A 24,324-nucleotide genomic window follows, 5' to 3' on the forward strand; every position below is an offset into this window, starting at 1 on the left:
CCGTGGACTGACCTCCAAATCTTTGGTCTTTCCGTTGAGGGACAGTTGAAGCTGGGTAATGATGGAGTCTTTCTCTCTCATCGACCTGTTCAGGTTGTCCTCCATTTCTTGCTTGGCCCGTTCTAGGTTCTTCAGTGTGTTTGCAAGGTGCTGCAGTTCGACATCCTTTTCCTTGATCAGACTATCAAAACTCTGTTGGGATGTATGAAGCAGTTTAAAGGAGAAACATATTTCAATTTTTATGGTAAAGAGCAGGGGCCTCCAACCCTTTTCGAGCCGACAGCTACTTTTTTGTAATAAATAGCGCAAAGGGCACGCAGTTTAGCGCAAAGGGCACTCAGTTTGATACACATTTCTCAAACAATTTATCACGTTAATGCTGTGATATGACCAGGTTAATTATTGGAAGTATGATTAAATAGACTCAGACAACCACTAAAAAATATTGGAAAATCACACATATGTTGGAGACCCCTGGTGTGAAGCATACTTAATAGTTTACTTATCAAATATCTTACGTTAATCATTTCTTCGTTATGCGATCGCAAATTATTGAGCCTCGCCAGATCTCTCTCTTTTTCCCTGAGCGACAGCTGTAGCTGGTGGATTTCGTTGTCCTTCTCTTCAACTGCAGCAAATCTCTCATCGAGTGCTTGCTGAGTAACCAGAGGTAAAAAAAAAAAAAAAAAAAAAAAAACACACACACAAAAAATAAAGTTGCAGCTTGACGTCAAGTTATAGTCTGACGGTCTTTGTGACTATAAACAACAGAATCTCACAAAATTGACATAGAGATGCTGCTTCCAAAAATGGGGCAATACTGTACAATACAGAAGTGTATAGCGATACATAGTTGGAACGGGCATTGTGATTCTTCATGGAAGATATATAAAAAAATAAGTGTGTGTGTTATATTATTGTTTTGTTAAAATAAATGTTAGATTCAGGAACAACACCAACCTCCAGCGCCTTTTCCTTTTCTTTTAGTCTTCGCCGCAATTTTGCGAGCACGCTTTCATTTCCTGCCGGACTCTTATTTTGCTCAAAATCTCTGACAATGTTCATGTATTCCTAAAACAAAACCCCCAAAGAATGTTTTAAAAAGTACATAATGGATGTTTTTTTTTTAATGTAAATCAGTACAATTAGGTCACCTGCAACTGCTGCTCCTTATCAGCTAAGGTGGATGTTAGCCGCTGGATGGTGACTTCGTGGGCGTGCATTTTTCTTTTGGTTTGATCCAACAGCTCCTGGTACTGTTGCTCTAGAGTATTTTCCTTCTCCTCGATCTCCCCGCTTAGTTTTTTCAGTTGGTTGTTCAGATCCTGTAGAGAACAACATTTAACATTTAACCTCTATCCTCTACTATATATATATTATATTATATTATGTGTAATATTTTATGCCAAATGTAACATGCTGCTGGATGAATAAAGTATCTATCTATCTATCAAAATATTTTGAGTAATGTATATATATATATATATATATATATATATATATATATATATATACACCGGAGCCATATCCCCCTAGTGGGAGGTGGCTAGGGTCAAGAACACATTCCTGACTCTTTCTGGGAGATTGCTACAGAGGAGGGGATTCCCAGCCCCCTCGCTCAACCCAACTGATGTGTTGAGTCATTAGATGACAAAGTAAATATAATAAAGTATTTATTATATGTTTACGCTACGTTTCATCTTTTCGTATACAATGTTTCGCCACTTTGATATCAAATAAAATAAGGACAATTATATTCTTCTCGATAAGTTTTTTTAACCTTCCAAAATGACTTTATACACAGTTCCCAAATCCCAGTGTAATCTCACATTCAAGGCTTTGTCCCCTTTCTTCTTCTGCTGCTGCAGGTCTTCCAGCTCCACCTCCAGCTGCTCCTTTGCCTGCTGCAAGTCACCCAGCTCCTGCTCCCTTCGGTTCAGGGCCCGCTGTAGCTTTTGGGCTTCGAGCACCTTAGCGTGGTGCTCGTCCTGGAGCTGGAAAAGCTCTGTTTTGTGCTCCTCGGCTCCCTGAAGGACAAAACGGATGACACTACTGGACTAAGATCTAAGATCATCGTTGCATAAATCTCACCTTGCCAGAAAGGACACAACTTGCCTGACATTTCTGCATCTGCGCCTTGCGTGCCATCTCACTGGCTGTGGCGAGAGCATCATCCCGGTCCTCAATCTCACGGCGCAACTCAGCAATCTGTGCAAAGCCGAAAGGGACAAATGTGACTCATTGACAAATTAGAATTCACAAAAAGAAAAACATATTTTATATATATATATATATATATATATATATATATATATATATATATAAAAGTCTCACCTCTTTGTCTTTTTCTCTGAGGACTTGTGTGAGCCCTTGAATAGTTTTGTCCCGCTTCAAGCTGTTTTCCTTCTCTGTTTGGAGTTCATCGGACATGGTCTGCAAACAAACATAGGTTGGAGGTTTTAATGGGGAAGCACAAAACTGAAAAAGGGTCTCAGTGAAAAGTTACCTAAGTGGTCCATTGTTTAAACCATGCACACGGTCCAATTTCTCAGTTTTATTTATTATTTTAAGTAAAAAGGCAAGTCGAAGTCACCACAACAGAGAGCTACTAGACTTAATGAAGACTAATTGAAAGCAAGAAGAAACATTCACTAATATTGTACAGAGTAAAATTCCAATATCCTATGATGATCCTAAATTATGTTAGTATTGAAATCTCATTTTTAACTGGGAGTGACAAACACTCTGCATCAATTACATTCATTATTCTGCAGACTTTGACCTTCTGTATGTCTGAATCTCACATTACCTTGCCATCCGTTTGGGCTTCTTCTAACATCTTTGTGATACTCTCATGGGCGCTTTTAACCTTGGTAAGGTTTTCAGTCAGTAGTTTGTTGACAGACTCCAGTCGAAGAACTTCGCTCTATAAAACAAAGAAAAATAAAATAAAAATAATACCTAACCTTACAACCAGTATCCATCTTCTAATTCTGATGTCAGATCTACCTCTGCTGTGGCAGGCATGTATCGATCATCAAATTCTTCGGTTAGGTCATGCAGAGATTTACATTGAGCCTCTCTGCGTACCCGCTTGTTATAGGCATGCAGAGCACTGACATTAAACCTTTTCAAAACCGGAATGCGGCTTCCGCCCGGGACTGAGACTCCTTGCTTGCTGAGACAGCGCAAAATCTGGATCAAGTCAGCGATCACCGATGGCTGCTGTGGTGATCGGCGAAGGATCGTTTTAGCTTGAGCCTTTGCTGCCAGATCACTGGTGGTGGCATTTCTGAAGAATGTCCTAGGTGGTCTGACTTTCGTCTGACGGATTGAGGATTCTGGAATGTCCAAGTCACGATTAAGGGACTGCAATGACGCGGAACGACCTTTAAATCCAGATTTAGGAAACGAGCCCTTGTAATGGACTAGGTCCAGGTACATGCTCTGAGAGGTGCCACGAGAGCCCCGCAGACCAAAATTCTTCATAGGTCTGTCCAACCCCACACTTGATCCCATCCTCCATTTTTTGAGACTTGAACGCCCCGACAACAATCCTTTACCCACGAGTCTGTCCAAACTCACACATCTTCTCATGCGGGGAATACTGCTGCTCTCGCTGGGTGATTGTGGGTCATCGGGTATCAGGCTCGCAGCCTCATCGTCAAAACTGCCTGCCCCGGACGACCTGAGTGGCGTCTTGGAGTGGACGCTCTCTTCGTCGCTTTTTTCCTGGTCGGGGTTGTGTTTATTGTAAACGTGGATGATACACTGGATGAGGTGCGCTTTTTCCGCTTGTATTTTCTGCACCTTGCTGTTGTGCTGTTCCTGCAGCTGGCTGAGGTTTACGTCACACTGAACCACTTTCTCTAGTTGAAATACGCATTTACCGCACAGGAACTCCCCTCGGCCGTCGCGGATGATCTCCCGTTCGAGCACATGCGACAAAATAATCTGCAGCTTCTTTTTTGCAGCAGGACTGAAGATCCAGCGACACTGGTTGCCAACTAGTCGTCCGCTGCATATTCGACACGAGTCCTTCATGTCGCCGTCAATCAACGCATTGTGGATTATTCCATGTAAAAGAGGTCCGAAATGGCCATACCTAACGAGGCTTGGAACAGCAACCCATCATTTTGCCGAGCACAGGAGAGAATGAATGATTATAGAGCACTGTAAGCCCTAAGCCCTAAATAATCCCCACTTCTACCTCTGTTCCACTCACATCCAATGCAGTAGATCAGGTCAAATCCTCTGTGGCTACTCTTTGTGATGGCTAACAGTGGTCCACCTCTGAAAAAGCTTTTCCATGGTGCCACAATGCAAACAGATATGACCAGCCTTGGAGAAGGCAGAAGCTCAATTGAGACTTGAGTTTTTTGATTCGTTTTCCTGATGGTGGATTTACTTAAGCACTTACTTGTCACATATCCAATTACACCTGAAGAGCTTTTGTCAATCCAACCTCCGTTTCACACCAACCATGATGGGGAGTAATACACCACACAATGCAGCAGATATTTTGTGGTAAGCCAGTCTTCTTTTTAAAAAAAATAAATAAATAAATGGACGGACATAAATAACTAAGTCCAGACAGCCTGGTAATCCAGTTTGAACTTTGTGACCGGAGACTCGCTGCAAAGACCTTTTAATGGGCCATGAACTTCGCAATGAATGAGTCCAGCATGTCGTATATGTAAAGTTGTGTGAGTAAAGAGTGGACATATTCATTGCTGAGTACTCTAAAGGTCAGTCATGTAAGCATCGTTGACCTTTAAAATAACTTAACAAGTGCAGTACACGCTTTCAAGAGGGTATGTTTTGTGGGAGAGATCGTGGCAACGGAACATTCCACCTAAAATTCTAAATACATGATTTAAATTCACATAAAACCTCTATAATGTATGTAAAAAAGCGGACAAAACATACACAAAAAGTCTACCAGGTGCTGGTAAGTCCCATTGCTCACTTTGATATGTAGTGCGTCGGGATTTTCTAAAATTAGCTTTTTTTTGCGGTGATACTGTGACTTACTTAACATGATACTCCGTTTCAAATAATTAATTGGCTTCAAAACGCCTTAATGGCACTAAATACATTAAAATAATGTTTCCTCTGTCTTAAATGGTAATTATATATCATCTAAATAGATTGTGTTCAATGTATTTCTTTGATCTAATAATCCAATAATTATTTTAAGAGCTGTAATATCAACAGAGCAATGCTTTAAGATATTCTTTGATGGTGATTAGCAAAGTTAACATTTAAATGTACCACACTGCAAAAAGTTAGAAAAATAAAGCAAAATATATAAAATAGTATCTACATTATGAACATTCTACCACTGGTGGATAATTTAGTTAATGGTGAATATTTGTTTTCCGGTTTATTTCAGGAAAATAAATATAAAAAACAACAACAAAACAACAAAAACAAAACAAAAAAAAACACTAAAAATAGGCATAAAATTGCCCTCTACCAAATAACTGATTTTCTTAAATTAGAAAAATAGGTTACAATTTCAGTATTTTGTATTATTTTTACATTTTGTTTTTATTATACAGTACTTCTTTTATTTTAAACAAAAACAGATTAGTCTTTTGTGATATTTTTATCATATTGAAAGTACACCAAACTAGTACAGCACATAGAATTAAAAACTATATTAAGGGTTGCACTAGAAATAAATACGAACTATACTTATGCATTGATTGATCAAAATATTCAGAATTTTTACACAAAAAATGTTCAAAATATTAGTTTAAGTGTGTGTGTGTGTGTATATTTGGTATTAAGACAACATGTTAAGTGTGGTAAACAAAGAAGAAGAATTTAAAATGAACAAAATCATCTACCAGTGAAACAAGATGTTTATTTATGCACGCTTCAATACCTAGTTCACTTGAAATTTGAAAAACAACTTTCGGAATATCTAAAAACCACAAACCTGGTGGTCTGGTTTGATCTTGCTCTTCTCGCTGCGTAATTCATCGCTCAGGGCCTGAAGGTCAAAACAAATACAGTCGGGGTGAAGATAGAGGCTAATTTTGGCCATAACAAGAAAGCCATACCTGAACTTCATCAGTCAACTTTTTGACATGGTCAGATGACAACGCGTCCAACTCTCTGTGCCTGTCGTTGCTTTCACGGATTTGAGCTTCTTGGTTCTTCAACGTGATCCTCAGCTGCTCAATGACGCTGAGTGGGGATACAACAATGAAACATCAACAGACCTCGAAATGAGAACTAATCTTGCTCTTCATTCCTACTTGTCTTTTTCCTGCAGAGCCTGCTGCAGGTCTTGTGTGTGTTCAGCAGGCGAAGGAGCTCGGGGGCCAGGCGGTCCCATGGATTGGAGCTGCTTCTCCATGTTAATGTTTTTTAGCTTTTCCTGCTCAGCGATGGCTGCCATCTTTTCTACCTCGTCTTCAGCTGTTCGCAGACACTGATGCAACACAGTAGATAGTCATGAGGTAAGCAATCATTTACCAAATTCTCCACACTGTAATGCGAACCGGATTATAAGACGCACCGCAATTTCTTTTCATATATAAGGTGATCTGGACTATAGGGCACATAGACTAAAACTACAGTTAGGGCTAGGGTTGCACTACAAATAAATAAGTACCATACTTGTGCATTCATTGATCTGACGGAAAATATGTCTTAGCAAAATTGCAAAATGTGGATGCCAATTGAATCGAACCTGCATAGCAGGTGGGCGAGCACCTGATCCTATACCCTAAGCCACCAAGGATACAGACAACATATGAAAAGGCAAAACCCTTTTTTTTGTCATCACACTATTTTTAGTCGCGGTGCCACATTGTCGATCTCATGATTGGGCTTGGCCACGAGAATATTGTCAGACATCAAACCAGTCCGTGGTACAGAAATTGTTGGGGACCACTAAAATACAGTATTGCAATTCCAATTTGGGGGTTTGGGGGAAGGCTTATAGCCCGAAAAGTGCGGTTATCGTCTGCACATCCTGCACTAGGCTTTGACGAACAAAGCCCGGGATATTACAACTCACTTCTTCAAGCTCTGAAATCCTTCGGTTGAAAGACTCCCGGAGCGCGTCCAAGTCTCTCTGCGCCTGTTCTCGGACATGGCGCGTCTCTCCCGTCTCTCGACCAGCCAGACTTTCCAACGCTTTGCTGTCAGTACATCGGCAAACGTGGCTGAGCTCATCCCTATGTTTCAGATTTTTACAAATCTGGGAGGTGGAGGATCACTTACGATGCAGACACAAGCAGCTCCTGCTTCTCTGCAAGATCCCGCTTCATGGACTCCAGCTCCACTTTCAACTCAATGTTCTATCAGGAAAAGAACACGAAAATTGTAAAAACAATGAAAACATATGGTATCCATGGACCTACTAACATAATTTTGTTTTGGTGCCACTCTTGTCACCCATAAAAAATATGGCTTCAATTAAGCATTTTTCTGTATTTGCGTTTCCTCATGTATTTGATTACTCAAGATACCTCGCAAATTGAATGCAAAAACAGAAACAGTTATAAGCTAGCCCTAATCGATTGAGATTTTCAATACATATCATAATTAGTGCTTAAAAAAAGGGACATGTTATATTTTCTTTATTTCAGAGTGTCTCAAAAAAAAAAAAAAACAATAAAAGGGTATATTTATAAACAAATTCAAAACTATTAATAATACGTACAGTATTTTTAGATGTCTGCAAGTATATTAGACAGATTCTAATAAGAAAAGATGGATGGGTCCTTTGTCTTCCAGTATTGCTGAGGTATCGGATTCGAGGCTGATTAATCGATTTGATACAATCAGTGAAGCACACTGTAAAGCGCTTTGGGAAGTTTTGAGTTGAAAAGCGCTATATAAATGCAGATCATTTCATTTCATCAATCTCTTTTTCCCTGATTATCTGATCTTTTCGCCAAACTTTGGAACCCAATGTGGCAGCCTCCCTCCAATGGATCGAAGCTATGTTTGCACTCATTAAGGTGGATGATTCAAAAATTATATTCAAATCTAAATTTTTACCCCCCCCAAAAAAAATAAAAAAAATTTTTTACCAGTATGAGGTCGAATTTTAACCTTTTGGGGTTTTTTTATTCAGAAAGTTCAATTAATTTTCTTCAACTACTGAAAAATACATTTTGAAGTAAAAATGAACTGCATTTGGTATGGAGATATCGCACCGTTTTGTATATGTCCTCTGTGGAGTCATCACATTTCTGCTGCATGCGCTCCTCCAGGAAGTAAATGCGCAGCTTGAGGTTGAAATTCTCCTTCTTAAACGCGGTGATTTGCTTCAAACAAAAGCAAAACCAAAAGATTAACATTTTATCATACATTGGCCAAATGTCCTGATTTTGTAATGAAGGGTTGAAAAAACAACTAGAGGTGGTGAATCAAGTACAAACAACTGTATGTTTGGGACTGTTAAAATCATGAATGAAAGCTGTCATCATGCTTGCTTGCAACTGTGCATCATTGTGCTGCGGGGCAGGAGTAGACTGCATCTGGAAATGGGAAGTGGGGGAGGGGCTGGGGGTTGAGGCTGCAGTCTGCCCTCTTCCACTACATAAAACACTTTGTCATGCAAACCAGCAGCAATGCAGTTCTATCTAAAATGTCCGAGGGTAATTTGTCTCACACATGCTCAGAAACAACCACAAATATCCATAAATGGTTTAGTGAGATTTAGGTGAAGCATAACACCACACTACTTGACTTATATAGTCTATAACCGTTTCACACTTGTGCGACCTAGCTAGCCAACTAGTAAATATAAAGAGTGCGCGTTTTTTTCCCTGCTGTTTGCATAACCTAAGTGATGGGTGTCTACCCCTGGGGGCTATTTTTTAGCGGCCAGCATATTCCAGATGATGCTTACTTGAAACCTACTTCCAAACAAAAGCAAGAGTGATAAAACCATAATAAATGTATGCTTCAACATGCTTTCAACAAATTTTGACTATTTAGATGTGTCAATCATTTGTAAGAACACTAGAACAGACAAAAACACAACTAAATAAAAAATGGAATGAAAGAAAAAGTAAAACAAAACAGAAAATAAATAAGAACTAAGTGGGATCATCCTTAGATCCTCCGTCCTAATTCTTGCATCAAATGAGTGCAGACACAAGCCATGTGTTACACAGTTTGGTTACCAATTTGTATGCTTGCCTGTTTACAATAACCTTACTGTTGTCCTCGGGTCAAAATGACCTGCCACTGTGTTGTTACAGCCCAGAAAATCCCCCTAAATTATATTACATTTAACTTTAAAGGTTACGGCTTTCCCGCAACCCTGGTGAGAATGAGCGGTGCATAAAATAATTGGTCCGAACAGTTGAAAAAAATGAAATGTTGTTTAATTTCAAATTTCCATGTAAGTTGTATAGAAAAGTACCAAAATGGTACTCAAAATGAGAAAACACAATGGTTAAATGAGATGAGATCTGAACCCTGGGTTTTCTTAACTTTGGCACCACTAGTAATGATCTAGCATTGTTTTTTGGGGGAAATGTTATGTATCAAAGGTACGACTAGTATAGATAGTTGGCATATCAGTGTGTTCCCATGTGCTGAGTACTAGGTTAAGTAAAAAAAGTGTAATCAGAAATCATGGCCAGAATAGCTCAGACCAGAGCCGCACTTGCGAGACTTAAATCCACCTGGAGTGACAAGAACATAGCAGTGAATTCAAAGATCGGACTTATGCAAGCGCTGGTTACTTCCATCTTCCTCTACGCTTGCGAGACATGAACTCTCATAGCAAAATTGGAAAAGAAAATCCAGGCCAGTAAGATGCATCGCACCAGGAAACTTCTAGGCATCAGCTACTTGACAAACGTGCGCAACACCATCAGAGGGAGCAGGACTTTGTGTGTGCAGACTCAAACTTTAGTGGTATTGTCACGTCACAAGATCAACAGGACTGGCCAAGCTAATTCTCCAGGGCACAGTACGAGGGCGCAGTCAGAGAGGAAGAACGAAAAAGAACCGAGCGGACAAGATTAAGAAATGGACTGGTGCCAACTTTGCCATGACCCAAGAACAGGCCAGGGACCGTCAACAGTAGAGAAGGCTGTCCAGGGTTGCGTCCTCATTGGTGCCCTGACGACCCATGTGGTTAAGGGATCCGTGAACTGTATGATGTGCTAAACCTCACTATTTTGTCATCAGAATTTGTCTAATCAGATTTACTGACTCACAAAAGAAACTACAAAAGGGCAGTTCCTGAAAAAAAAAAAAAAACAACAACAACAACAAACCATCTTGTTGCCCAACTACAGCAAATCCAAGCTACTTACATTTTCATAGTCCTTCATGGTGAGGGCTTGGATGAGAGACATCTTTCCAGTACAGGAGGGCGCTGTTGAGACAACAGCAAATCGGTAAGTTAGGTTTATACTTGCACCGGGAATGCATGGTGAAGATTCCTGTGTGTTTTTTTTCTAAATACTTGCACATTATGTAAAAGTGTTTAGAAATTGTGCTGCAGTCTTAAGTCATGAAAGCATTTGTGCATAACCCAAACCATCACATGGACCAAGAAATACATTCTTTGTATTTAAGTGTGAGTGCATAAAAGTTGGAACATTTCTTGTGTGAACCACGTGGTATGAGACAAAACAATCAGTATGCACAAACAAAATGGAGTACAGGAAATATGTCGATGTTTTTGACAAAAATCGATAATATGAATAGGAATTGTCACCAGGACAAGATTTCCCAAAAGCGTGAGGCATAGTACACGATTATAATTTCTGCGGAAAGTCACTCATGCTCGGTAGCGTACGTTTCGACTTAAGCGGTAACATACAAAAATTATGGCGCCAAGATCAATTACGCGTACAAAAACTTCTAAAGCGAATAAAAAGGTGTATGCAAAGTTTCCAAAGCAGATCTTTCATATCCCGAGATGGATATCCTAAGTTGTAGAATTTTGTCAACAACTCGGTCCTCAACTACCGAAGAGTCTGCCAAAGGACTTGAGGTCTGCGAGGACACGTGATATTTTTAAAAGGAGGCTCAAGACGCATTTTTTAAATATGGATTTTGACTGATCATTTTTATTTAGCTTTGATTTGTTTAACTTATATTACTGTATTATACTTTACTTTTACTTCACATTTTTACGTTTTGTTCTGCAGTTGTTTACTTTATAGTTTTAGATTTCTGGCTGAAATCCTTAGGCCATTTACTAGCATCCCAATCAGTGTGGATAGCCCTCCCTCAAATCCCTTTCTTCACATAGTTAGTCTGTGCCTCGTCATATTTTATTTCTATTACAGTTTTTTTCTTTAATTGTATTTTTACTCTTGTGAGGGTCTATATTATGTGTTTTAGTTTTTTGGAAAGATATAAAGGAGGGGATTTTATTGTATTATTTTACACTGCATGGATGGCAATTCATAGCCTGAAAAATGCTTTAGAAATAAATTTGATATCGTGGCAGTACCTCTGTGATGCACTAACATTTATAAAGAAAGCATGTCGGAGAGTTGAACGAAGTCTTAAAACGTCTCGGTAAGATTCAACTCATATTAAAGCCAATACAGTTTTGGATAACTGAATAATGCTAATGAAAGAGAGCTTAAGCATTTGCCAGACTTTACCTGACAAACATATTTGACAATATATGCATCCAGCCTGAAAGGTTAAACGTTAGTTGTTAAAAATGTTAAAAACGAAAAACGTCAGTAATCAAAACTGTTTGATTTCAGACTGCTTTGGTTACAGACTTGGCAGTTGATCACTGAATGTACTTCACAAAATTCACCTAATATTTGTCTTATTTACTGTTAATAACAATCTAAATCAAGATAAACGTATACAAGTCAATATTAACGGTATGTGTCCGTACAGAACTTGGAGAGAAAATCATAAGAGACATACAAAACAGCCTTGGGACATTTTGCTCATGTTTTGAAGCAAGTGAGGTTAATGAACACACAAGGGAAACTAGACGTCAACAGAGAGAAAAAAAAACTTTTACCTGTCATAACGCCCTCAGTGGAGCTGCCGCCTGCATTTAGGGAGTCAGGGAGGCCACAGCTGAGGATGAAATCATTTGGTGAGCAGAATCACAGGGCGGCGATCACTCGGCTCTGGCATCATACCACAGCTGCGTACATGCTGGAGCGTAGCATTTTCTATCTCTCTCTCTCTCTCTCTTTTTAAGTCAAAGGAGCTCTGTTTGTGTTACTCACGCTGCATAGATTCACAGAGCCCTACGGACACTCTCCAGAAATAGCTCTAGAATGACTCTTGCTTCATTTGCATTACAGAGCTCTCGCTCACTCCTCACTGGTAGTGACGGACACAGCATGTGTCATTGGCAGCTCTCAAATTTGAGACACAACACTGTTTGGTTTGATGCAAGGACAAAAGTGTACTGTTATCAGACCACTGCGACACAACACAAGAAACACAATGCATCACTTTGGAGTAACAGGAAACTGTAAAAAAAAAAAGTAATTCAAGTTTAGACGCCAATGTGTGTTTTGACACTCGTGAGTTGTGACCCGTAACGCCTGACCCTTGGGGAACAAAACTGATCATGTGGCATGGGGCTTTCTTCAGCATCTGTCGCAACTTTTGCCCACTACAGTGGTACCTCTTTCTAAGAGCTCCCCCCAAACATGAACTCTCGGTATACGAGTTTTATTTGCAACAAAAATGTTGCTTGCTATATGAAGGAATATACAGATCACGAGCATTCCCAGAGGCTACCACTAGAGAGTGTTCGAGATCACTTAGGACTGCTCACTGCCACCATCAGCTCGTCTGGTTTACCCATGCAAACTACTACAGGCAATAAAAAATTGTGCTGTGAAAATGTTTTGTGTGCACGTTCATTTGAAATTACAGTAAAGTTAATTTTAGGTGAACACTAACTGCTTAAGTAATATCAACAGTCTCGATCTCATTCCTGCCAATCCCTGTCAATTGCTCCCCTTACCATTTATTGCAAATCCTCCTGTTTTAGCAGTAATAAACCATACAAAAACAACGCAACACCTATTTACTTACAGCAAAAAAGACTATGTAAAATACAAGACAGTATTAAATAATCCATGATGACATCGTCGTCTGCTACCAATGACCGAGACGATCTAGATTAGACTTAAACGGGAAAGAAGAGATCAGTCTTTAAAAAAAAAAAAAAAAAAAAACTTAAAATGCTGTATACAAATTGTTATACGGCATACAGAAGTTGAAATGATTAAAGAACAGATAAAATACGGGGAACGCGTATAAACTAACAGGTATGCAATCTCAGTCACTCTTCCTTGCTCCTTACCCCCTTCTCCGTAACACACTCAAACATTCGTTCTCCAATGTAAGTGCTCAAAATAAACACACATTTTAGTTCGTTAATATCATCTTATTTATCTTACAACTGTATTTTGTTATGTTTAATTACTATTTAAATTTGTTTTTAGTGATCAGGAAGATGTGTTTTACAGTTAATAAGGGTTTGTTCAATTTGATACTTTTGGGGTGTCTGGAACGGGCCAATTAGTTTTTAACTATTTCACATTAGGAAACCAACAGCAAATTGTTGCTGATAGGAATGAATAGAGAGGTGTTGTAAAAGGACAGTGGGATGTTTGGACGCGTTCTAAGGGATGGGTAGGTCACCCGTGTGATGCGGCAGGGGTAAACCAGTGAAAGCTGTCGGGCCCTGCTGTTGAACAGAAGAATGTGTTGTCACACTGACCCGAGTGACACGGCCACTTTTTTTGTGTCCCGTTTTATCTGGAGGGGCGAAAGCATGACCATCTTGGGTGCCTAACTTGTTTGGGTGTTTGGGCATTTGGGTTGGCCATGGTTCAAAAAAAAGCTTGTGTGTGTTTTTGCCGTTTCCCCCCCTTTTGATTTTCTTTGTTGTTGTATGTGTTTGTCTTGCAGTCGGTTACCCCTCTTGAGGGATATATATGAGAGCGAGAGAGAGAGAGAGAGAGAGAGAGAGAGAGGGAGCGAGGTAGGTAGATAGGTAGATAGATATAGATAGAATACTAGGAAAATGTGCTCGTTACACGACCAATTTGAGCTATGAACAAGATCCTGAAATAAATTAGGCTTGTATGAAGAGGTACCACCTTATATGCAACAACTAGGGACGAGCCAGAACCGCCGTGTGTCGATTTAATACTGATGAAGTGTCATCACACACTTCCTGTGTCAATGAAATGAAGAGGAAGAGTGCCACCTGATGTGTTACATTTCAGCAAACAACAAAACAAGATGTGACACCACATTTGTCATTTCTCCGCTAGTGCTGCTATTAACAAGCACATTTAAAAGTGAGCAGCAGATTTAGGCGGAAACATCCTTTCAAATAAGCCCTAAACAAGAAACAGCACAACACTGACTTCCTCTTTTTCGCTTTTCAGCTAACCACTCATCTCCTTTCAGCCAGTTTACTCAAGTCAACATTATTCGCTGGAAACGTAGCACGTTTTGTTGTAATTAACACCCTGCATATCAGCTAACATCTTGGATTACCCTAGTAGCATGCTTGCCACCTGGATGTCCTTCTTAAGTCAAGGTTAAGGATGCTTGGACAAGATGGATCTAGAGGATCTATATGGCTCTAAAAACCAAAGGAAACCAAATACAAAAGCAGAGGTAGTAGCAGCAAAGCAGGATTCAAAGAGGCTGTTTCACCTACCGGGTCAGTACACTGTGCACTCCTCAGTGAGACTGAGAGTGAGCAGCCGGGAGACAAGCAACAAGACAAGTAAATGCACCAATGTTGTGTATGGGGGGAGGGGGTGCATCCGCATAGATGTCTCAATGAGTGGGCTAGTCCTGTGTTGCAAAATGGCTTTGGGGTTTGCCATATTGGATGTGGCAGATGTGATTAATTAATTCAATGTACCAAGCAGTGGTGCATTTGAGGACATTTATTTAATTGTGTTGACATACATTTTGAGCCCCCACCGCTTTTCTGGTGGTGTGTTCAAGGACCCCATGGAATGGTTTGCTTGTGTTTACAAAACACCCATGTGGTTCAGAAACTATATCTTGGGCCATTGTAATTTTCTAGGAGATGTGATTTCTAACTGGCATGCTGTGTGCCCTGCGATTGGCTGGCAACCAGTTCAGGGTGTCCCAGATGGCTGGGATGGGCTCCAGCCCCCCCGCGACCCTAATGAGGATAAGCGGTATGGCTAATGAGATGAGATGATTTTTCGTGTTAATTTATTTCAACCTCTAGTAATTACAACCTGGACCCAAGTGGTTAAGGGATCCAACCAACTAACAAGTGCCTTTATAAAGGGTTTCGTCTGTTTTCAGGATATTATCTTTTCCCCATGAAGTGAACTGATTTAGAAAGTAAGCAATTGTGTTATCATTAACCTTGCCTGCAAAAGTAAAATTGAATATCAAAAGTGTATTGTTTAAAAAGGAAAATAAAACAACAAGGTGAACAAAGACATAACATATTCCTATCCATTATTGCATTTCATAATATTATATATTATTAGCTTAAACAAATAATATACTAATGATGTGAGCATGGGATTGAGACAAAGCATTTATTTTTAAATGTGGAGATGACAAAATGTTAATGAAAAAATAATATACTATGTTCCTTGTGGTATCATTACTGCTTACTGCAAGTGCTACCAAAGAATGTAACATATATTTTGGATGATGGATAATCAAATACCGTTTTTATTCTTACTTCTGTTACTGCGGAACTCATAATAAAATCATATTTTAAATTCTTGTGAGTAAAGACTACAAACATGTACACTACGGAGTACCAATCCTTCCAAATGTATAAATGTCGGAATAAATAAATATATATCTACAGATGTATGCCATATGAATAAATGAACACATTAATAAATCACATAAACCCTGAAAATATTACATACACGCAATTTATTCATACATTTATTCATTGTGTAATTAATTTTGGAATATTCTTTTTTTGTTCATGACAATATTTAATTATTTTGAGGAGGTGGCTAGTTCCCCGGGGTTTTCACGTTTATTGATCAGTGATGAACGAACCAATTACTAATTTCTTGCTTTCCTCATCCTGGTAGATCAACTAATAAGTGAAAAGCTCAGCCAGTTTAACCCGCCCCCTCATACATACACGACAAAATAAATATGGAGATAAATAACAAAAGGTATTAATATATAAATAAATTAAATTTATGTCACATACAGTGAACCCTCGTTTATTACTGGGATTAAGTTCCAAAATAAAAAATCTAAGCAAAATCTGAAAAGTAAATAAAATAAAACAATAAAACACTTAAAAACCCAGAGAACAAACCATTTTACAGGCCCCAGCATTTGTTTAACAGACAGAAGTACTGTATACTAAGTCTTTCTCGATTTTTTAAATAATATATTAGTATATACTACTGGGATTGATTAGGCAATCAGAATGCACGACACAATGCATGATAAAAAGCCGTGAGGCAGTGAAATTGTAAAGGTGAACCGCGATTAAGTGAAAATTTCTGTATTTAGAAATTACTTGATTTATTTTAGTATTCATGTATTTATATGGCATATAATTGGTTAATTGGTCGGTCCAAATTGTCCCTAGGTGTGAATGAGCGAGCAAATTGTCTGTCCCTGTGTTCCCTGCGAGTGGCTGGCAACCAGTTCAGGGTGTCCCCTGCCCACTGCCCGTAGATAGCTGGGATGGGCTTCAGCACCTCCGCGACCCTACTGAGGATAAGCGGTGCAGATACTGGATAGATGTAGGTATTTATACATTTATTCTTACGTGTGGCAGAATTGGTCCTCCACAATACATTTCTCTTGTTTATTGAAGACATAAATTTAAGTTTAAAGCAACATTTTCACATCCAATATGGCAACTGAACCAACGCGCGGGGTGCCCCCAACCGTCGATGTTTCCATTATTTACGCAGATGATGTTGGCCAATAAGCGCTCAGTCTAGTGAGGTAGACATTAGCTCAGGCGATGTTAATAATATCATGATTACAACGTGGCTGCGTTGCATCGTTTTATTGTCATCCATGTAAGCAAATCAGTCGCACTATGTGTAGGAAAAATACAAAAAAACTTGCTAAAACTGAGTATACGGGAGGAAAAAAAGCCCCATGAAAAGTACTCAAGGGGCGATCAGTCGCTACGATACGTGGCGCACGATTTATTGTTCATATACACACGGAACTAGTCAATAAATAACAAAACGGATGCAGTTGTTTGGCACTATCCGAACAATTTGATTTAGATTAGGTTAGCTTTAGTACGCCTCGCCCTAAAATGGAAGAGTGCAGACATGCTAATCGTTAGCACACTAAAGATCAGGATTTTTTTTCTCATGCTTTTTTTTACCTTCCGTTAAAATCAACGGGGAGCGTCTGGTCGTCTCCCACCATCGAGTCCATGTTGAATGCTTTAGTAGTTTATCTCCAAACCACGACGAGACATATTTCGTTTTCAAATTGTGCCTGTTTAATGCTGGAAAAGCGCGATAAAATTCAAAATAATCCAGTCTACCGCCATCATGCGACTAGCAACGTCACTGTGGTTCAAGTTGGAGGACGACAGTGCTTTCAGGGAGAGTCGGAAATTCTATAAAAATAAAAGCACTTGCGTCAGCAAGCGCAGTTATTTAGAGTTACGAAAATCAACAATCCCAATTATATGTATTAAACGATAATAATGATTTTATGTATATATCCAATATTGATTGATTGGCTTCTCATAGTCAAAATATAGAAGGTGTAAAATTTACGGGTGTTTGGAAATGCGTCGTGCAACTAGGTGGATTCTCACAACGAGCTAATGGGCAAAACAAACTTTTTGGGCGGCTCAATGCATTTCAATAAACTAATGAAGCTCCCCTAAAAATTGATTGATTTAAATAATGAGCTTAAATACATAAAATTTCATGGTTAGCACACCCTTTTCATGTCAAAATTCAAGCACTTTTGTGATGTATGTGCCTAAATAACATAAGAACTTCATTACCCATGATGCTACGTTGTTACTGAGCGAGCGCGGCGTGTACCCCAATGTTTACAGTTGCATGGTATGGTTTACCTGCGAGTGACACGAAAGTAAATACTCTGTCCACACCAACACGCCTCGTCTCATCATACAATGCATGAGAAACTACACACTTTAAGGACTTTTAAAGCCAAGTTTCCATTCCTCCAGTACCATTAAAAAATCTGGCGTGAATCATGCATCTTTCTACATCTGCAATTTACAACATATGCAAATTTTAATCTTGTGTTTGTATTCATCAAGACATGCTTTTTAGATCTTGAGTAAATTTGTGGATTTGAATTCTAAACAATACATGTGTTAATACTTTGGAGACAAATCTCTCCCCACAGGTGTTGGGTGAAAAAATAACAATATTATAAAGCTTAGATTTTCTACGGTTTCAATTTATCACTTGGAAACGCTAATTTTTGCATGGTCCATATTAAATGTCCATAATTTATTCGGAATCCAGGCACTAATAAACAGTTCACAGTGCGCTGTTTAGGTGTAGCATGCCCCTGACCACTTGAGCACAACCCAAAGGGTCAATAACGCTTCATATGACTATGCCACACAAACTAATGTGTGCTGCCGTGGATCACGAGGGCAGACGAAATGCAATGGAAAAGCGAAGCCACCAGAGAGCAGTGTGGGCGTCACTTTTAAGCAAACGTTTTATTTTTCCTCATTCAATGCGTGGTCTGTCAAGTCAAGGACTTTTCAAACCTTGACAGCGTACATTTTAAGCATTTTCAATGATTTCAAGCACCAGTACAATCCCTGTATCATAAGAGTGCATTTTAAAATACTTGTTAGTCAAAAAGTTACAATAATTTGACATAACATGAACCTCATCTAGAGGGATTTGACACAATAGTCCTCATTCATGCACCTATGGGTACCCAGAAACCTTGCAAAAAGCTGGGCCCCTTTTTAAAAAAAAATGTCGCAATTTGGTCACCTTGAGACTCCATAGATTATACATTTATTGTGTTTGTTAGCTCTTTTTGGTTGCACTTCACCAAGTCAAGTCATATTTGTTTGTATATATATCAAGGGTTTCCAACCTTTTTTAAGTTGAGAGATATTTTTTGAGGTTTCTGACCCTACCTTTGATGTCTAAAGCAGGGGTCAGCAACCTTTTCGGTGAGGAGTGCCACTTTCAAAACTCCTTGTAAATCAGTGTGCCACACCAAGATTAATGACTCACACAACATTTTTTTTTATATCCAAGTGAGCTGTCATTTTACACTAGTCCGAATCTACAACATGGATAGACATTGAGATCGTATAACTGACCTATTTATCTAGCACCATTCTTGTTCTTCACTAAACTAAAAAATTAATGTGAGTAATGTGTGGAAAGGCCTGTAGACATCCATGACTTCAACTTATGACCACAGGAATCAACCATTTTTCATCAACAATGAACTATAATCAAAAAACAAGTGATATGGACAGCTACCATACTATTCACCAATGAAATCTTATAGCAGAAAATATCAAATTGAAACACACACGCACTCATACGTCTTCTGACAGCCCCTCCTCTTGACGTTCATAACTTCTGGCTGACATGGGGCTGTGTTTTATTCTTGTTTTTGATTGCCTATTTGTTAGGCAAGCCACCAAACAAAACCTTAGAGCTAGAAAAGAACGCTTCTTTAATATATTAGCATTAAGTAAAAGTTTTTCCGTGCTTTGCTATGCAGTGAGCAATGGCATTTAGCAGTGACAATGGTTTTCAGGGTCTGTGTTTGTTTGCCGTACCTGGACACAGCACGTTTGAATGTCTCCGCCTTGTCAGACTCGTCGTTGAATTCATGTTCATGATTCGTTAAGTGTTGACGTTTAACCCTTCATGTGCGAGGTATAACGCTATCGAGGCATAATGCACAAACAGCACGATCATTTTTTCTGCACAAAGCCCCAGTCATTTGCCCACGCTGACTGAAAAGAACAACATTTTTTCGCTGGAGGAGCGGTCATGCGTCATTCGTTTATCGCGTGCCTGTGTTTTGTTGGCTGGGAAACGGAGCAGAGGAGGAGGGGCACGACCGTAAAGCCTCTAAACAACACGGTGCGCAACTGAAATGGTTTAAATTTCAGGTAAATGCGCTTAAAAAAGTATATATATATAAATATATATATACTGGTTAACCCATCGCGTGTCATAGGTTGCCGACCCCTGGTCTAAAGGTTTGGCATGTATATAGTTATTCATTAACGATGTAGGGGCGATGGCCAGGCGTTGAAGAATCAGTGTTTGGCATTGAATGTGTTGACTGTTTTTTTTAACAGTTGAGGGAATGCAGTTCTACACATAACCAACTAACCACGCTATAAACAATTTTAAATGTTACTATTCATCATTTTGCAGGAAGCAATGCTTGGAACAGTTTTTGTTCAGAAAACTAAACTCTCAAGACTAACACTAGATTCTGAATTATAATAATTATTCAAGTTTTCACTTATGTAGTCTTTCGTGATTGATTTGTTATTAATTCTTTCTCTCTCTCTCTCTCTCAAGAGAGAGAGAGAGAGAGAGAGAGAGAGAGAGAGAGAGAGAGAGAGAGAGAGAACTTATTTCCTATTGAAAAAAAAACAAAACTTAAAAGACATTTGAGAACAAAGTTATATTTCTATCAGCACTTTTCTCGTGGAAACCTGGATGCGGCCAAAACTCACTGGCCCCAAGGATATTGAGTTTGAAACCCCATGCTAGTGGCCTTTTTCTGGAGTTTTAGTTGGGAATCAGTTTCTTTTGTGATAACAATGACTGTTATTTGGCAATGCAGCCTTTTCAAGTTTTATCTTTTGCGTTCCATATTTGGCAACATAGTATTTATAATGTATTCACCAAATGGCAACTCTGTGTCACTCTAACAATATTTGAAGAGAGCATGTTTAACGTTGACAACAGAATTGAACCACATTATGTCATGATTACTGATTTGGGGCACCTGAGTCTGCTCCGTTGGCGCCAACAGCCGTGGACTCGTCGGATCGTTTGTGAACCTATGCTACACGCTAGGCAAACTTTTGTGACTCCTGATTCTAGCCTGCCCTGGTCTCTGTCTGATTTCCGTTGCCAACCTTTTTTCCTCTGAACCGGTTTATGTTTTTGCTCCTCCGCCCCGGCCATTGACCAGTTTTTTTTTCCCCCCTCGTTGGCAACAACTACCTTCGCGCGACACGGAAGTGCCACTTCTGCGTTCAGCTATCTGCTACCCGTGACTGACGATCATCGGATCGTGGATGAAAGTTCCTTTCTCCTTCTAAATAAAACTGAGTAAAACGAACGCAATAAGGGCCCCACCCCCGTTCCTGGTACGTGACACATTATCATTTTTTGCATTTTTTGTATATAATTACTTAAAAAAAACTTTCACAAGGAAATGCAAAGGTTTTTTTTATTGAATGAACAAAGGAAATGTTGAATAGAGAGCAGATTTTTAACTATTGTAACAGTGGGATTTACTTTTTACCTAATATTAAGACACTCCAATGACAGACAGGCTGTATTTTTTATTTTACTAGCTGGTCATGCGCAAACATGACTGGTTTCCTTAGCTTGGCTTCATGTCTACAACAAAACTATCAAACATTCCAAAACAAAATATAAGAATCACTTCACATATTTATCATTTTGTTTTTCCTTAAAAACACAATAGAAAGAGACCCAATACAGTACATAGTAGATAATAAAAAATAAAAACAATTTGTATTGTAATGAATTTGTTCTCCGAAGCCTCAAAATGTACACATGAGAAAAAATATATATATAAACTCCAAGACCTGTTGGGTGAACTGATATTTATATAGAGTCATATAACAGTTTTCCACATTGAGAATGGACAGATATTTACTAGTCCTCAAATTAAATAAAATTAAATTAGCAAAAGGGATCAAGGGTACATAAACATCTATTTTTTTCCTTTTTTATTTTAATGAGTATCACATACACAAATGCTGCATAGGGTGCTATGTACAAAATAATTCAAATGTTTGAAAAAAAAAAGGATGGTGCATCACTAAGACTTTTCACAACCAAGAGGATGAAGATGAGTGGAAAATAAAGTTGTAATCTAAAGAATACACACTGCATGTATGTGTTTTGATTTAAATTAATTTAAGCGAGCCTGCACTATGAACAAAAATTATGGGAGCACAGTGGTGTAGTTACAGCAAAATTATTAGCACCCTTCATTGTTTTATCTTAGACAAAACAAGGATGTGCGGATTTAATGATCCCAAATTGACTCAAAATTGTAAAAAACAAACAAACAAAAAACACTATATAAATGTTTTCATATTTCATATATAATTTCTGCCCATATTACTAAAGCTGCAGATATTCACATCAGTGGCATCTATAAAAAAGATTTTTTTTCTCTCACCACTGCTTTTACACACTCCCTTTTAAAGCACACACGATCAAATAAATACGCGTGAATTATGCTCCACCCAACAGCCAAACAAAACGTGTCTTTTGGGAAGGAGATAAGCACCGACATAAAACACAATAAAACACTTCCCCCTCTTTTTTCAATTTAACCTTAGAGTTGTAAAATTATCTTTATAATTTCTATTGCACTTGAAGATGAGATAAACATTTATCAAGGGAATCAGAACAATACATATATGTACATTTTTGTTATTATAATTTCATAAGATATTAGATTTCTTTTTCATGGTGTTGCCCAATAACGTGTATCAAAACAAGTGCCCTAACTGAAATGTAAAAATAAGTTATAATTGTATTCCAGCAGAGGTCCCTCCACTTTAATTGTTCCAGAGAGATGGTGCAGGCTTATTTTTGTGTTTGTTTTACACAGGACCTGCAAAAACCTGTTGAGAGCATAGTGCAAGAAATCCCCCTTGCCCTTTCTTGTCCACTCTTCTCATTGAAAGGTTGGCGCAAACGAGTCGGCAAGGGGGGTCTGGACCGGGCTGCCGGGGGTAAGACTACCGGAAATCCAACCGAAACCCCGCTTCCCCATTCACACGAAGCAGACGGGACCAATCTCCAGGTGGTAGTGCGATCCAGGGCCCGTCTTGGGAAGACTGACCACATCAGTCACGGGGAGCAGGGACGGGTCCAGAGAATGGAACACGAAGCGGGTGTGGTGCCAGCGGCCGTCTTTCATCTGTAAGCACGTGTATTATATTGATTCAGAAAACAAGTCTTGTGCTGACCAATCCTCTCTTAAAGAGACACTTTGTAATATTTGACTACTAGATGTTGCTGTATTGCAACTCAAAATGCTGTGCTACAAAAGACAAGGAAGAATAAAAACTGCAGAGACTCAAAGCGACCATTTTTATTCTATTTTTTGTCTAGCCTTTCACAAGGTTTTTGGGGGGTACCCTTAATAGCAGGATGGTGGAGAACCAAGTCAACTACCTCTAAGTGAGCCTCATGTTATATGAAAGATATTATACATATCATTGTAATTGAGCAACAAATGATCAATCTAAAAATATCACTGGCCTCATTTGATGGGAATCTAAGATCACGGTTGTAAAGATGTCAATGGAAAACGCACAAGTCATGTCACATTTGTTTGTATAGCCCTTAATCACAAAAGGTCTGAAATGGCTGCACAGGTTACAATTACACCGTCTCCTGATCTTAAACCAACATGCGGGCAAGGAAAAACTCAAAACCTCAGCATGAGGAAAATAAAGAGACCTTGAGAAGGGGCCACTCAAGTGGTAATGTTGGCAATGCTTGGACATTTGGTTAGTGGTTTAGTGCCAACTTGTTAGTTGTGCGAGTTGCCTTCCTATATATATTGAAAGCTTTTAAATTTTTGCAGCTCCAAACATACGATAGTTTTTTCTGGTCCAATGTGGCTCTTTCAACATGTTGAGTTACCACCCCCTATACTAGTCTAATGTTAACTACTAGAATCAATGTCACTTTTCATTTTAAACTATCCTTGAGGTTAGGAAAACCCCTTGCCTCAATATAAACAACAATCTGCCTTTGATGCTAGCATTTTACAACAATTTACAACACATCCAGAATAAAGAAGAACAAACCCAGCAAGAGTCCTCCAGGACATCAGGCTCGAGCTCTCCTCCAGCCTCAAATATTTCACCGGTCCACGCTTTGAAACGCACAGAGGATTCCTTGGACGCCGGCAAATGTTGGGCGGTGCTCCAAACGGAGATGTTCAGGCAGTGGATGGTGACGTACTGCACCGCTTCCGCGCTTAACAGGTGAAGGAAATTCATCTGAATGCGCCCTACGGTGACTGCTGGCTGCAAGAACCAGACAAAGTGTGTACAAAAGTGCCATGTTATCAATACAACAG

General features: G+C 39.1%; 2 protein-coding genes across 7 annotated transcripts in view; both read right to left on the minus strand.

Annotated features, from left to right (window-relative positions):
• The window catches only part of cdk5rap2 (CDK5 regulatory subunit associated protein 2), a 47,859-nt gene extending 30,322 nt beyond the window's left edge, over positions 1–17,537 (minus strand). For 3 of the 6 annotated variants that reach the window (XM_088320144.1, XM_088320143.1, XM_088320141.1), the window contains exons 1-9: positions 3,010–5,440; positions 2,810–2,926; positions 2,335–2,433; positions 2,092–2,208; positions 1,830–2,027; positions 1,155–1,325; positions 961–1,071; positions 519–656; positions 13–192 (exon numbers count right to left, since the gene is read on the minus strand). In XM_088320144.1, coding sequence (XP_088176270.1) covers positions 13–192; positions 519–656; positions 961–1,071; positions 1,155–1,325; positions 1,830–2,027; positions 2,092–2,208; positions 2,335–2,433; positions 2,810–2,926; positions 3,010–4,044 — 2,166 coding nt within the window. In that variant the 5' untranslated portion in view covers positions 4,045–5,440. Of the gene's footprint in view, positions 1–12; positions 193–518; positions 657–960; positions 1,072–1,154; positions 1,326–1,829; positions 2,028–2,091; positions 2,209–2,334; positions 2,434–2,809; positions 2,927–3,009; positions 5,441–5,947; positions 6,002–6,071; positions 6,199–6,269; positions 6,446–7,036; positions 7,161–7,242; positions 7,320–8,183; positions 8,295–10,304; positions 10,367–11,992; positions 12,052–14,674; positions 14,707–17,341 lie in introns of those variants that run through there. The other 3 variants (XM_088320146.1, XM_088320145.1, XM_088320142.1) reach the window with 3 other exon arrangements.
• A 3,863-nt stretch (positions 17,538–21,400) lies between these two features.
• The window catches only part of LOC148350945 (uncharacterized), a 100,814-nt gene continuing 97,890 nt past the window's right edge, over positions 21,401–24,324 (minus strand). Inside the window, exons 60-61 of the mRNA XM_088320147.1 lie at positions 24,050–24,271; positions 21,401–23,151 (exon numbers count right to left, since the gene is read on the minus strand). Of these exons, the coding sequence (XP_088176273.1) occupies positions 23,005–23,151; positions 24,050–24,271 (369 nt within the window). The 3' untranslated portion in view covers positions 21,401–23,004. The remainder of the gene's footprint in view (positions 23,152–24,049; positions 24,272–24,324) is intronic.

This window comes from Urocampus carinirostris, chromosome 16, assembly GCF_059441175.1.
Source record: "Urocampus carinirostris isolate Australia breed hairy pipefish chromosome 16, RoL_Ucar_1.0, whole genome shotgun sequence".
Lineage (NCBI taxonomy): Eukaryota > Metazoa > Chordata > Actinopteri > Syngnathiformes > Syngnathidae > Urocampus > Urocampus carinirostris.